A 15,241-nucleotide genomic window follows, 5' to 3' on the forward strand; every position below is an offset into this window, starting at 1 on the left:
TCCCATATCTGCCCTTTTCCTCGCTTCTATGAAAGATAAGTCATTTCTTTGCTTGTGTGACAACTCATTTGATGCTTTCCTCAGTAAAATTATGAACTTGTTCATATCAGTGGGTCAGTTGAAATCATAATTCAATACAGAATCATGTGAACCGTGTTAGAATATCCAGTGAAGGAAATCTCTGCCTATGATTGTTGTTACTCCACATAGTACCATAGTACTTTTATTATACACTGCTCAAGCTTCTAGATCTGAATTGTGACAGATTGAAGTTGAGAAAACTCTTGTCCCCAGTCTACCATGGTCCATCGTTGAGTCTCCACCACAATTTTGATATTCGTTGGTGTGCTGTCATAATGTTGACAATCACTGAGCTCAACGGCTCTGATCAGAGTGTTCCATCTACTCGGGCACAGCTTGCTGAGCTCAGCTATGGGCTTTTAATAATGACATCAGTGCTGTGGCCAATAACAGACACTGGGAGGTCAATCCTGGTAGAGTGAGTAAAGCCTGGCTTTATTTTTTACATAACAAACTGTACCCAGGGACCAGAATTTTCTGAAAGGAGACAAACCATTGAACTGATCAAGCTGAAAGAGGCAACAATAGGTTAAGTTCCCATGATCAGTATTTGGTAAAATTTCTGCAGATGTTCTGTACCAATTAGCTCAGTTGGGCTATTTGCATTTTTTTTTCATTGCAGTTTTGGTAAGATTTTTTCATTTTGGAAATTTTCTATTTGCTGGGTCATCCAGCTTTTATAATACATGCATTTTCGTTGTTGAAATCCACTAGAAAAAGATATGTGTTTTTTCTCTGTGGATTTTCATTTTATTACTTGTATGGGAACAATCTGAAAAATAAAATACATACAGTATTTACAGCAAGAAAATACACCATATGAAAAATACACCAAATACTTATCTTAGTCTTGGGGCTCGCTTACACAAGCGTATAAAGCGGATGAGTGCTATGTGAAAAAATGTTGCATTACACTTGGACCAGTTAGTCAATGATGCAGGACAGATCTGCAAGTTTTTTTCTCAGCTCTAATTGGACAAATGGGAAAAAATGTCAGCATGCTTCGATTGGCAGTATGTTTAGGCTCCTACACACCAATAGAAGTCTATGGGTGCGTGTGAAACATCAGACTGCAATTGAATGTCACCCAAGTGAAGTCTGATATAGGCAGAGACAGACATGTAGATAGAGAGATGAATCCAATTATCACATGCAAAAGAATCGGAGCACAGTAGAAGACACTCGGCTCACGCTTGCAGCAGAGTTTGAATCGAGTGTCATTAGCATATTGCATCCAATTCTCTTACATCAGATACTAGACGCTAGTGTGACCACGACGTTGGGCTATGTTCTCAAAAAACATTTTTGCTGAGGATCTCAAGCAGCAGAGGTACCACAGTGATGTGTGTCTTTACATGAAAAAGGTAAAATTTGCACTTCCATCCACATCAGAAATTGACATGCTGTGGATCTTAAACTTGAAATTTGAAAGTTAAAATGTGCATTTTCACCGAAATGGAAATTTGACATATAAATATGACAATAAAAGATGTAAAATGAACTTCCACCTTAGGTTGAAAAGCCACTTCATGTTTCTCACGTAGTGACCCTCCCTGGTGACCTCTGTTTGGCTCCTTTGCTCTGATCGGTGTTCCATAGCTCTTGCTTCCAAGATGGCTAAAGCAGTGGGAATGCAATGATAAGTATATACCACACTTTTCCTGTCCTGTCCTGTCTGACAAGAAAGGTCAGGTAGGTGTGGTTTAGACTTATCTCTACACTTCTCATCTCACTGTGGCAGCCATCTTGAAAGCAGGATGAAAGGAACGCTTATATGAACAGCGGGAGGCAAATGAAGTGAACCAGATAGGGTGGATATATATATATATATATATATATGTGAACTCGGAAGTCATTATTCAGTCACAAGATTAAGGGTCTGTTAAATGCTGTGGTCATATGGCGGTATAACTCAGACGAGGATGGCATAGCAGTGCACGCACTGGTCACAGCTCTCCTGACCTGAACATGACAGTTGCAGCTCTCACGCTGGGTCAGGAGAGCTGCTGCATAGTCCAGGCATTTTCAAGCAATTGTCATTCATGTTATATGGCCATCTGACCCCAACCTAAAAATGTAAGTAGAAGAGCTTATGTGATCTGTAACAAAAGAGCAATGGTGGTATGGATTATATTTCCATTTATAAAAAAAGCTGTCACAAATTAAAGTAGTATATAGAAGAGTAAATAATTATTTTCTCACAGAAAACACATTGAAAAAGGTACTAATTTTCTATACACAGCCTAGGGCCATACTTGTTCCAACTTTCATAAGAAAAAAAAGCAAATTGCCAGTATGTACCCTTTTGCCTGCAATGAAATTTAGAGGGACTTTTCCTAACAATGACCTGAGCAGCATGCTAAAATAACAAGGCCTGAATGGCATAAGCTGCCTGTTGAGTATGGGATTTCTGACATCTACTCAGAGCTTCCTGCCGTATGCTCCAGTCAAATTAATTAGAGCAATTAGCCCTCAAGTTTCACTGGCAGCAGACGGGTCATTTTAGAAAATACCTGTGAGGAATATGAATGTTTTACACTTCTTCCTATAACACTTATGGATTAAGCATTATTTATAACAGTCACAAAATAAACCATAGAAAGCTCTAGATACATACAAGCCTTGAGAATACTATGGAATCATAGTCCTGGAGTTTTTACATAGTCTCTATTTTCTAAATAGGATGATACCAACCCTAGGGATTGGCAATAATACAAATAAAAGGAACAACGCTGATACTGATGTTTTTGTACAGTTTTCTTATTACTTGTCTCAGATTCTTATTGTTCTTTCTCTATGTGAGATAAATCACTGTTGTCATATTAAACCTAAAGTGTTGATTAAAAACGAAAATAACAATGTTGACAGAACGAGATCCCAGTTTAGTTCTCAACTTTATAATTTCCAACTTGATATCGAAGTCTCCCAATACGACTCTACAAGGAGGTGAGGCAGCAAAATGAAAGGGACAGGAGGCAAGCCAGCGGGGATCTCTAAGCTTCCAAATACTGTCTGGCCACCAAGGCTTCGAAACAGACAGAAAGCCATAGAGGGTATGAATGAGGAGATAACTGTATATGAGAAAACTGAAGCAAGGTCCACATGGAATACAAGAAAGATTGGAAAAGACTATACAAGAGCTGTGTATAATAAGATGTGTCATGTGTAATTACTTATCTATCATGTTCAGAAAAACAGAAAACGACAAAAGAATCAGCATCAGTTGCTTAAAAAACATAGAGATAGAAAACTGGAAAACACCCGTTGTCAATTTATAGGATATTATCCCCTAAGTTATTAAATTTAGCAATATATTTATTAAACAATATTTATACAATGATACTGATGGAAGAAATATGTATAAATCTTGTCATTAAATAAAACCTGCCTTAACTAAAGCCACAGTGTTGCACAAAACAATTAAACCTTGCTAAAAATGACCCCCTTTAAAAACGATGAAGTAAAGTGGGTCACTCCCGCTAGAATAGCACACAGAAAAAGGTGGTGCCGGTACACCTTATTTACTGCGCATGCCACTAGTGCTGCCTTGTAATTTCAGGACTGCATGGTTCTGGGAAGGAGTTGGGCTGACAGCTTATTTTTTACAGGTACTATGAGGAACCTTATAATGTTTCTCTATGCTCTAGGGCCCAATTCAGAGAAGGAGATATCCAGAATGTTACTACAATAATAACCAATTAGATAAAAAAATAAAAACCGTGCATGTACAGAAAAATAATATAAAGTTTGTGATAGGTAAGTATGAAATTCAGTAGGTGCATGGGTTTTAGGATTGGTTTTGACCAAACGGATTAATCAATCAGGACCAATAAGCAAAAAACGTAAAAAGGTCATAATATAACAACTTTATTGATAAAAAGTGTGACAACATGGTTACAAAGGCAAAGGGCATTGACATACAAAAAAGCGAGTCGACACAGAAAAAAAATTACTACAATGTAGTATAATGTACAACACTATAGTATCAGAATAAGAACCGATGATAGGTTAATTTTAAGTCCTTATGTAGGGTTCTAGAAAGATTTAGGTCGCTATCAGTCCACATTCAGGTAGGAAAATTTATATGAAAAAATTCATATTTAGCACTAGTTTGTTCTATTCGGTAATAAGGCAAACTAAGAATTTATTTCTTTGAAATAATCACTAGAGCACTGTCAGTTTATGGGCAAACAAATAGAGATGAGAGGATCAGGCAAAATTCAAATTCGCCTTTTCACACTGTTTTTCTTCGGAAACTCGAGATGCAAAGAAGTTACTTTACACAAATGTAATGTCCCTTATTATGTTTTGGGGTATCCCCTGACCCCAGAGCATAAAAAATGCAAATCATAAAAAATACTAAAAATCCTTATACTTACCCTACGGCTCACCTCTCTGCCCCCTTCACCCCCGTCTCCTCACCACCACCCATTCTTATAATAATAATTTAATAATTTATTCATTTATATAGCGCTATTAATTCCATAGCACTTTACATACATTGGCAACACTGTCCCCATTGGGGCTCACAATCTAAGGTCCCCTAACTGTATGTTTTTCCGTAACATCACCTCCTTCCTTCCGCATTGTGGCCAGGAGGCAGGTAAGGAGAGCTTCCTCGTTCCTGCGGTGTCACACGTACCGATGTGTGCTGCCGCAGGAACGAGGAACAACTTCGTTACTGCTGCAGTAACGATATTTGAGAATGGACTCCCATGTCACCGATGAGTGATTTTGCACGTTTTTGCAACGATGCAAAATCGCTCATAGGTGTCACACCCAACGGCATCGCTAATGCGGACGGATGTGCGTCACAAATTCCGTGACCCCAACGACTTCGCATTAGCGATGTCGTAGCGTGTAAAGCCCGCTTTAGGCTTACAGATTTGCCTGTTTCAGGAGGGTTCTGTGCATGCAGCGGCATAGGTTGCAACCCAGTATGAATGTGACTCAGCATGGGCATGACCTTTACAGCCACATATGCGAAACTATCCTGGGCCTAGCAAAACCGGAAGCCTCGGCCTAGTGACCAAGGAACCGAAAATTTAGCACTGTACATACCAATCAGATAATGTGACAAGGACCAGACGGATAGCGGTGAGGAAGAACTGGAAAGGTGAGAATAAGGGTTTTTTAAAAAAAGAAATTAACATGTTGATGGCCTTTTAACCCCTTCATGACATATAATGTAACTGTATGTCATGATTAGGAAGGGGTTTGACATTTAGCTACTTCATGGTGATCATGTGGGCTAATAAGCTGTGCCCCTATCGTCGCCGCCGATACCTCACCTTAAGTGATAGCCAACACTACTTCTAGCTGTTTAATCCCCTAAATGCCTTGATCCATAGCAATTGCAGCATTTATAAGACTAGGAGAGAGAGGGGGCTCCCTCTTCTAACTGATCAGCATCCTCGAGTTGTGATGGCGCACTGCCGATAGTAGTCATGGTCACCGGATATCAAGTAATGACATCCAGATATGACAGCCAGGTCATCACAGGTAACACACAAACACCCCCACCCCCACTAGACAGTAACATTAGCCATACATAAAATCCTTGTTGCCTCCCTCCAGGGTCTGATGTCCACACCAGGTGGCCCCACCCACCAAGGAGTTCACAGGCCTGGAGGCGGGAAAAGTGTCAGTTAGAAGTTGGAGGTTGAAGTGTGAGGAGTAAACACTTGGGTGTCTGGGTTTGTGGCCCAGGCACCAACAGCAAGGTTGGCAGACGGTGGTGGCCGTCTGCAGGAGGGGTGAATCAATGTGGAACCGTAGGATCGGGGTCAGGCGTTGGCCGGCCGGTACCAACCGGGGAGCGAAGTGAAGCCAGCACACACAGGCAGGGCCATCGGACCCAGACCAGGCTTGGAGCCGCCGACAATAGTCAAATCCGAGTGTGACGGGAACCCCAGGGGTTTCCTAACAGCCAAAGACCCAATTGAAGGCAACTGCCCTCACCGTGAGGGTATACAGCTATCGCCTAAGGCTAGAGACCCAAGGGCCAGCACCTGCGGGCAAACGGACTCCTCCGGTATCCATACACCGGGGAGCGGACTATCGTTGGGAATCCATCGCAGTCAAACAAGTACACAAAGGTGCAGGGAAAGACAGCCGCCATCACCTGTCTGGGGGGAGACACTGCAGCCGGCTGCGGGACCCATCCATCCAGCCGTTTGGTTTACCGAGGACTTTGTGCATCTCTTACTGAGTGAGTAAACCCGTGCCATCCGGCACCCCGCCGCGCTGTCCCTGCAACCCTGCACCTCACCGACCCTGCCTCCCCATCACTCTACCGGGCCCCGGGACCACCGACCCCTACCCATGGAGGGGGGAAAACAACATCCCAGCTGCTCCTTACCATCGCTCCCGGGATCCCCGTCATGAGCAGCGGTGGTGCCTATCTTCACCACAACCCGTGGGTGGCGTCACGGACTAAATCCCTCAAACCAACCATCCCATTTCACTCATGGGCGAGGAGCGCCGCTCGAGTCCCTGGGTCCGTCCCACCGCTCGAGCCACCGAGCAGCAGCAGCAGCAGCCCCGGACCCGAGCATGGCGAGCGCGTCCCCTCCGCCTGCGACATATGAGTATACAAAAGTGAGGTCGGACACAGTTTTGTTCACCTCTGAAAAGACAGACAAGGTTGAACAGAGGCCAAACAGAGTCTGGAGTAACTCTGCCTCCATATTATAGGAATGGATGTGTTGGATTCTTCATTTAAATCACATGTTTTGGATATTTAGATGGAAACCTCAATGTAAATGCTCAGCGCAGAACACAGGGTAACTGTGATCCAAAATGTTATGTACCCCAAAATTCCACCAATAAAAGCTTCAACTCAAGCTGCAAAAATAATCCCCTACTAAGGTCGACATCTACTGTATTAACATAAATATATGGGGTTGTCACATTCCGAGTAGCACAAAGGCTCTGAAAAAACGACATGACCCCCTCCAAAGAAATTCAGTGACATCTGTGCTTCTGTAGCACCCCTGCGGTACCAGGTGCCACAAATGTAACCAGTGGAAACCCAAACCCCGGAATATTCATGCCAGTCAACACACCAGCAACTTCAGACCACACACACAACCCCAACACCAAACTTTGAGACTGACTAGAAACAGGTAAAAGGGATGGGCACTGACTGGATAGTCACCACCCAATCTGTAGGGAGAGACCAGCAAGGGGAGGGGCAAGTGGTCAGTTGGAAAGTTGGTGGGAGGAAGTGGTGCGCAGTCTGTGAGACGTACAGAGTCGAGTGAGGAAGGAGACGAGAAGAGGAGTAGTAGTAGAAAGTGGAAAGTACAGAAACTGACCTGAAGAATCACTGGAGTGCTGTAAAAGGAGTGAGTGACTGTGGAGTACGGAACCAGAACTCCAGGCACCGTGGGGTACCTGTGGAAGCGTCAGTCTCTAGGAACCACGGGAGGCCTATGGAAGTCTGGAACCAAGGCTCACAGTATTCAGCACAAGGCAGGGTGCAGACCCTAGGACAGTGGGACAGTTTATGGTCAGCTGTTACCTCTGCCGGGCGAGAAGATCTCCAGGATCCATCGCCAATCCAAAAGTCTGAAGCACAAGCAGAAAAGAGGGGATTGGGGACTGAACCCCTTAAATAGTCCAGACTGCCTTTATTAGGGCCATGGAAAGAAAAGGGACTTCCAAGTAGCTCCAGGCCACGGGAGTCCAACCACAATGAGTGTGCACGGATGACAGCCAACCCAGGTGACAGCTGGCTTGGAGAACAAGGGGAGTGGGTACACCTGGGACCTGCATCCATGGGTTCAGGTACCACCGCAACAAAGTAAAGGCAAGTGGAAACTGCAATACTGGTGTGGACTGTGTTCTTGATCACCCTATGCACTTACACAGATGGTTCCCCACTACTACCCCCATGATCCACTGCTGGGGCCTAGCCCTGCTTGCGGAGGGCCCAAAACAGCTAACCTGCACTACCCCACCAGCCTCAGCAGAACCCTGCAGTGGCGGCTTCAAATAACCTGGCCGCACACCGCAAGTGGCGTAGTCGACAAACTCTTTTATTATTTTCTTTTATTTTACCCTCATTTTATTCGGACCGACCCCCAGGGTCACGGAACCGGGCATCGGCTGCAACCACGACTCCCCTGAGTGTCACACACCCCCGGGACCGAGTACGCCATAGCCCTGGGGCGCCACATTTCCAAATCAAAATGCCCCTCTCTTGCTGAGTCCCACAATGTGCCTAAAAAATTATTATATTTTGTATTACTATAATTAGGAGATTCAATTCATTTATCTGTTATGTAGCTCTATAATCACAAGCTTGGCACAATATAGTGGACATCACAATGTACTGGGCACTACTATGTATAGGGAATTTCAATTGCATATTTGCATTTTCATTCTGCATCTTCCATTGAATACTTTCTTCTGGATAAAACCCATGGAGTTAAAATCATTACTACACCCATAGATACATTCCCAGAGGGTATAAATTCCAATAAGGAGTCGCTTGAGAGAGGTTTCTGCTGTTCTGACATTTATTGGCTCTGCAAATGGAGTCTGCAAAATATTCTAAAAAAATCTGACATGTGGCCAGATAGTAATCTATATCCACATATATGCCATGTTCAGGAGAAATTTTGTAACAACATATGAGTACTAATAGGCAGATCTGGATCGTAAAAGTCCGGATCTGCGGGGATTCAAAAATACCCAAGCACCGACCCCGAGCCCAGTCCTGCAATTCAGGCAATTAAAAAAATAAAGGAAAAATAAACAAAAAAGGAAAGCAGGCATGTTACATTACCGAGTCTCTCTCATGGCTGTACACTGCTTCTGGGCCATTCACACTACTTCCAGGGCCACTCATTAACCTCATACATATGCACTGCTTCCTGCACCCACTGGCAGTCTCAGCATCTCTGGTTGGCTGTAGTCAGACACATCTCCATCCCTCCATCCTGTGTGACAGTGTGTCTGACTGCTTTCAATCAGAGATGCTGTGTGTGCACCTCTATTGGTGTAAAAATACATAAATAAATAAATAAATAAAAAATTGGCATAGGGATCCCCAAATTATGATACCAAGCACAGATAAAGCATACTGCTACAGGCTGCAGCCTCCAGCCATGCACTTATCTTGGCTGTGTATGAAAATAAGAGGCACCGCATGCAGCTCTTTTTAAAAAAATATTTAAATAAAAAAAATTTAAAAACCGTGTAATCCATTTTTAATCCCCAGCCATGATAATGCCGGCAGCTGGGAGCTGGTATTCTCAGGCTGGGGAGACCCATGCTTCTTAGGCCCCTAAGCCTAAAATAACAGCCCGCAGCCACCTAGGATTGTCACATCCATTAGATGCGATAATCCCAGAACTTTACCTGGCTCATCCTGATTGCCCTGGAGTGGTGGCAATCAGGGTAGTAAGGGGTTAATAACAGATCACAGCTGCCACCAAGCCCTAGATTAGTGATAGGAAATGTCTATGAGACCCCCTATTACTAATCTGTAAGTGAAAAGAAATAAACACAAACACCGAAAAAATCCTTTATTTGTAATAGAATACAAAAAAAACACTCTTTCACCCTTTCATTAATCCCCAAAACACGCAGGTCAGATGCAATCCACACGAGGTCTCATGATGATTCCAGGTCTGCTACATTACTGAAGGCACAGCACACCGCCATAGAACAGTCGTGACATCACTCAGTTTATGAGGTTAATGAGTGGCATCAGAAGTAGCGATAGAGCAGCTCGTTAGACTTGATAAGTATAACGCGCTTGCTCCAATCCCCATATCCCTTCTACCAGCATTTTAAATTGCTGGATTCTGGTTCCCATAGAACTACAGTCCTGCTCATCATTATTGGCACCCATGAAGTTAAAGTACATAATATGGAATATCTCCTGAAAAATCAAGTGAAATAGCATGTTTGTATAGAGCATTCGTGTTAAATACAAAAAAGCAAATGATAAACAGCAATTTTAAACAAAAAACAAACAGTGGGAGGGAAAAATAGAAAAACTTAAAGCTGCTGTGACACTGGTATTGGCACTCCACCCAAATTTAGCACTCCTTCCCTTTTGAGCTTAAAATTTTACCTATCGCTAGTTGTATTGGGGGAGAGACTCCACTGTTTTCCACATACTCTAAGATGCAAGGTGAATATTAAATGCCTCACTGACTAGCCTATCCACACTGTCCTATAATCTTTTGAGTTTGGGACATGCCCAAAACATATGGACCAGATAAGCACCCTATTCACTACATCTTGGACATGTGTCGTCCCTCCTGTGGTTCATTTTTAGCACAATCTTTGAAATTCTATAAGCTCTCTGAATAAGAAATAACAGTGATATTTTCTGTGCTACATTTATTGCCATCTTTCCTGGAGACTCAAAGATATCTTCACAGTCTTCCAAGGACAGGTGCCCCACCACTTTTTCCCAGTGGGACTTATTCATGGCCATAGAATGTCCCAGAATATTTGATAGCAGAAATTTGCACATTAAGTTATTTATGACCAAAAATGTACCGGTACTTGGTTGGCTCATTCCAGTGGCGAGTCCGCGGAAGTCGCCACACATGTCTGCTGATCTTATCAGCAGACATGTGTGGCTAACAGGCAAACGTGGATTAGAGATCAAGCTGCACCTGTTAACACCTTAGATCGCGCTGTCAAACATTGAAAGCGCAATTTAAATGGACACAATGGGGATTGCTTTGTTCTCCGCCACCATCAGCAGCCCTATGACACGATCATGGGGCGCCAGTGTGTTGTCATGGTAACACGGGGTCAGATGATGACCCCTGATGCTGCCATGACTTACTTTCTGTGAGAGCTTCTGTGAGTGCCGGCACAGCGCTGACTATTTCTGCTGATCAGAGTGATGCTGCTCTGATCAACAGAAATGCACAGGCAATCGGACTGTGCAGTTATAAAGACCCCTAGGGAAACTAGGAAAATAAATAAAAAATGTAAAAAAAAGAAAAAATATGAAGGAAAAAAAAGTTCAAATCACCCCCCTTTTGTCGCGTTGAAAATAAAAGTTAAACAAATACAAAATACATAAGTTTGGTGTTGCGACATTTAGAAATGCCCAATCTATCAAAATATAAAATCAATTCATCGAATCAGTACATGGCGTGACAACAAAAAAATTACAAGCAGCAAAATTATGTTTTTTTGGTTGCTGCTACATTTCTTTAAGGCCTCTTTCACATGTCCGTGAAGATCACACACGTTTTTCACGGATGTGTCAAAGGTGCGTATTGCCCTCGGTGTGCCGTGTGTATGGCACACGTGTGTTTTCCGTGTGTTATCTGTGAGAACACACGGAGAACGGAAACTTTCTGCTCACCTGTCCCTGGCGTCGCTGTCCGTGGTGCTGATCTTTGGTCTCCGGTCATGCTGACTCCCCGCTGCTGCTGCTTCCGGCCGCAGTGAAGTCAATATTCAATGAGCATAATGAGTAGCGGTCGGCAGAAAGTGACAGCACCGGCAGAGACAGGAGAGCTGAAGAAGGTGAGTAAAGGGTTTTTTTTTCTCACAGACACATGTCTTTTCTCCGATGCGTGTCACACGGAACACATCCGTGTGGTCCGTTTGGATTACGTGTGACACGTTTGCGTTCCGTGTAACACCCGTGATGCCGGAGAGAAAATGGACATGTTTCCGTGAGAAACACACGGACACACTTAAGTACGGAACGGACACACGTTCCGTGTGAAAATACTTAAGTGTGTCCAAAACCATAGGAATACATAGGTCTACGTGTGTCTACGTGTCTCCAGTATGTGAGAAAACTGCCAAACACGTACCGGAGGCAAGTACATGTGAAAGAGGCCTAAAATTCAATAACAAACTATTAAAACAGCGCATCTACACAACCAGATTGGACAGTAGCAGAAATGTAATCAAGCAATTTGCTACTATGTATGAATATGCCCACAGGTAAGAGACCACCAGTGGGAAAAATGTCTGTATTGAAAACATAATTACAAATAGTGATGAGCGAGCACTACTGTGCTCGGTACTCGTAACGAGCTATTGGATGCTCGAATGGGCATGACTCGAGTACCTCAGTATAATGAACGTCAATGGGAAACTCAAGCATTTTTCTGAAGTAGAAGAGGGATACCAGGGCACTACTTAGCATATAGCCAGCCATTTCATCATATGCAGGAAAAAGTCACGTATTCAGTGGCTAGAGGCAAACACTGGGGTGCTTATATCCATAGATAGCAAATCATGCAGTGTTGAAGTAGAAAAAATATAGCACTCACCAGATTATTATCAAGCATTTTTCTGGTAACTCTTCTGGAAAAATGCTCGAGTGTCACGCTAGGTACGGGGAAGCACCAACTGAATGGCAAAATGGAAAGGAAGGGAAACCCTGTATCAAGGGAAGGAGGAGATGGTGACCCTTGACCAAGCCTACCGCTAGGCCCTAGGTTCCCTCACCACCCTAGATAGGTTCTGCACCTATGCGATAAGCTAGATATCTGGCCCTATGCTGACGCTGATCTGGGCCCTAGGTTGGAAGCGGGTGTGCTGAGCACTTTGTCAACCCCACTAGGCACTAAAAGACACACAGGGATAACAAACAAGGGAAAAGAACAAACAACGTACAGTATCTCCAGTTGACTCAAGGAGAGGAAGTGCAACAACAACCAAGATTCTCCAAATGTGTGCAAATCAACTGCTTGCACTGAAGACTTGATAAAGGTATATGAATTATCACCAGCACCAAGTAATAGGAAGTGAAGGTATATAAAGATACAAGGGAAGTGCTGTTGAAAAGCAGCTAACTGACTGAGGAAATCCATAGGGTCCTAAAGGGAAAGGGATGAAAACCAAGCAGATATAATAGAAGGTCAGGGAACAGTGTGCGCAGCCAAACACTGTGACCTTCTATAGCCGGACACTACAGGACTGTCTGTCACCCGTGAGACACCCGTGATATCGAGTTCCCTATTGACTTCATTATACAGTAGTTCAGTACTTGAGTCATGCCTATTCGAGCATCTAATTACTCTTTATGAGTACCAAGCACCTGAGTATGGTAGTGCTTGCTCATCACTAGTTACAAACATTTAAAATCTTTTTCTAAAATTTCTATATTTAGTTTTCATACTATTTTGCCTGTAAGAGAAAAGTTCAAACTGAGCATTTAGCCCATCGATTTTATAATAAATGTCCCTGCAATTCCATACTGCTGAGGACTGAACCTATATCAGTAAAATAAGCCGTAATAGAACATATGGTGGTGAATTCCAATAGGGGACACACTAAATGACATTTTCAAAGGATCTTCATTAAACTATATCCTTTATCTGGTGTTCACTGACAAAACTCTGAAAAAATACCATGTTTAATAAGTGTATAAATATATTAGCCCTTACCTCATCTTTATCTTGAACCTGAATATACAGAGGCAGTGCAAATCCGAGCTGGGCCAACTCCGGAATGCTGACGGTGTACTCAGAGCTATTAAACTGCGGAGCATTGTCATTGATGTCAATCACTAGGATGTTGAATGTAGTTTTTACAGTGGCATCAGAAGGGCTTCTATCATCCAGCAATTCAGTTCCCTTAAAATAGCAAAAATGTAGATAAATCCCAATATAAACTGCATTAGGATTTGAAGAAGTCTATAATAGATAATAGTCTTAAAACTGACATTTGTGGCTTTTCTATTACTAAAGTAACATTTTAGATTTAATGTAATAAAAATAGACAATAAGTGCAATTATAAGAAAAAAAAACCTTTTTCTGAAGGAAAAATAAGACATAAATATTTCAATATTTTTCTTTAGACAACTCACTATATGGTAATATATATACTAAAGATTTCTATATTTTTCAGACAGAAAATACAGAGTAGCAAAAGGGCAAACTGTGCTCCCTGCTGAGCTGACAAATTGGTCTTTGTGTAGACGAGACCCTGTCACTGACCGAGACAACTTCATAAGGAGAAAGGTCTTTAATAGGATGCTCCTGTTGTTTTCTGTCACAATACAGCATGTTCTGTTCCATTGAAGAAGATATAGTACCTTATATTCCTTTATTCCAATTAAAGAAGGAAAATGAAAGACCTAGGCACCTCAAGTACCACTATGATGATAATGGGGTATTGAGCGAATCTTATCAGAGGTCAAGTGCTGTAATTATGTGTCACTTTCCAGTACTACAAGACTGGTTCTTCTTCTAGAACTGAAAAATGATCTCTACACCTTTTGGCTCAGCCTGGGATGGGTCTAATCAATAGGACTGCTAAATAGCCACTGATTTGTGGTGAGCTCCACAGTTTCGATACTAGGCACAACTCACAATGCTTTTAAAGTAACAGGCCCAACATTGATTTTAATTAAAAACTTGCAAATCCATTTGAAGGGGTGAGCCATAATGGTTCTCGCAATGAAGGTGGATCTGTGATTAAGCATCTTCATGCTTCAGTGCTCACTAAAAATATACTAGAAACAAATGCCATTATGGAGAAACAATTTATCCTTCCATAATGCAAAATAATGTTTTATCAAGCAACCGTACACAGTCTTGGAGTTCTGTGACTTTACCAAAAACATTTACTAAGTATTTGGGAAATTTATTATGGGCCATGTACCAGAATTGTGTCAACAACATTTTTTAGATTTTAGTGCATCTCATTGGTGTCTTTTCTGTTCTTCAGAGCTTAAAAAGTGGTAATAGCTTACCAGAAGAGCCAACAAATTTACAATAATGTATGAGAGACATTAGTATAAATAACAGTCCAAATCTAAAAGTCACTGCTTGTATAGAAATTACGGTACTTTAAACCACACAGAAAACACAAATGTTCCGACCCCCTTCACCATTCACCACCCGGTGATTTTCTGTTTTTCGTTTTCATTATTTACTCTCCTTCTTCCTAGAACCATAACTTTTTTATTTTTCCATCAACATAGCTGTATGAATGCTTGATTTTGCAGAATGAGCTGTACCTTTGAAGGAAACCATTAGTTTTATCATATAGTGTACTGGAAAATGGGAAAAAAAATCCAAGTACAAAAAAAGAGTGTAATTCCACAATAGTTTTTCAGGTTTTTTATTTACCATGTTCACTATATGGTAAAACTGACCTGGAAGTATGATTCCTCTGGTCAGCACAAGTTTGTAGATATCAAATATT

At 42.2% G+C, this 15,241-nt stretch overlaps 1 protein-coding gene across 3 annotated transcripts in view; it reads right to left on the minus strand.

Moving 5' to 3' along the window:
- CDH23 (cadherin related 23) overlaps nucleotides 1–15,241 on the minus strand; it is a 1,872,161-nt gene that overhangs the window by 1,008,774 nt on the left and 848,146 nt on the right. For all 3 annotated transcript variants that reach the window (XM_075348968.1, XM_075348971.1, XM_075348969.1), the window contains exon 11: nucleotides 13,476–13,664. In XM_075348968.1, coding sequence (XP_075205083.1) covers nucleotides 13,476–13,664 — 189 coding nt within the window. The remainder of the gene's footprint in view (nucleotides 1–13,475; nucleotides 13,665–15,241) is intronic.

The sequence above is a fragment of the Anomaloglossus baeobatrachus genome, chromosome 5 (assembly GCF_048569485.1).
Source record: "Anomaloglossus baeobatrachus isolate aAnoBae1 chromosome 5, aAnoBae1.hap1, whole genome shotgun sequence".
Taxonomy (NCBI): domain Eukaryota; kingdom Metazoa; phylum Chordata; class Amphibia; order Anura; family Aromobatidae; genus Anomaloglossus; species Anomaloglossus baeobatrachus.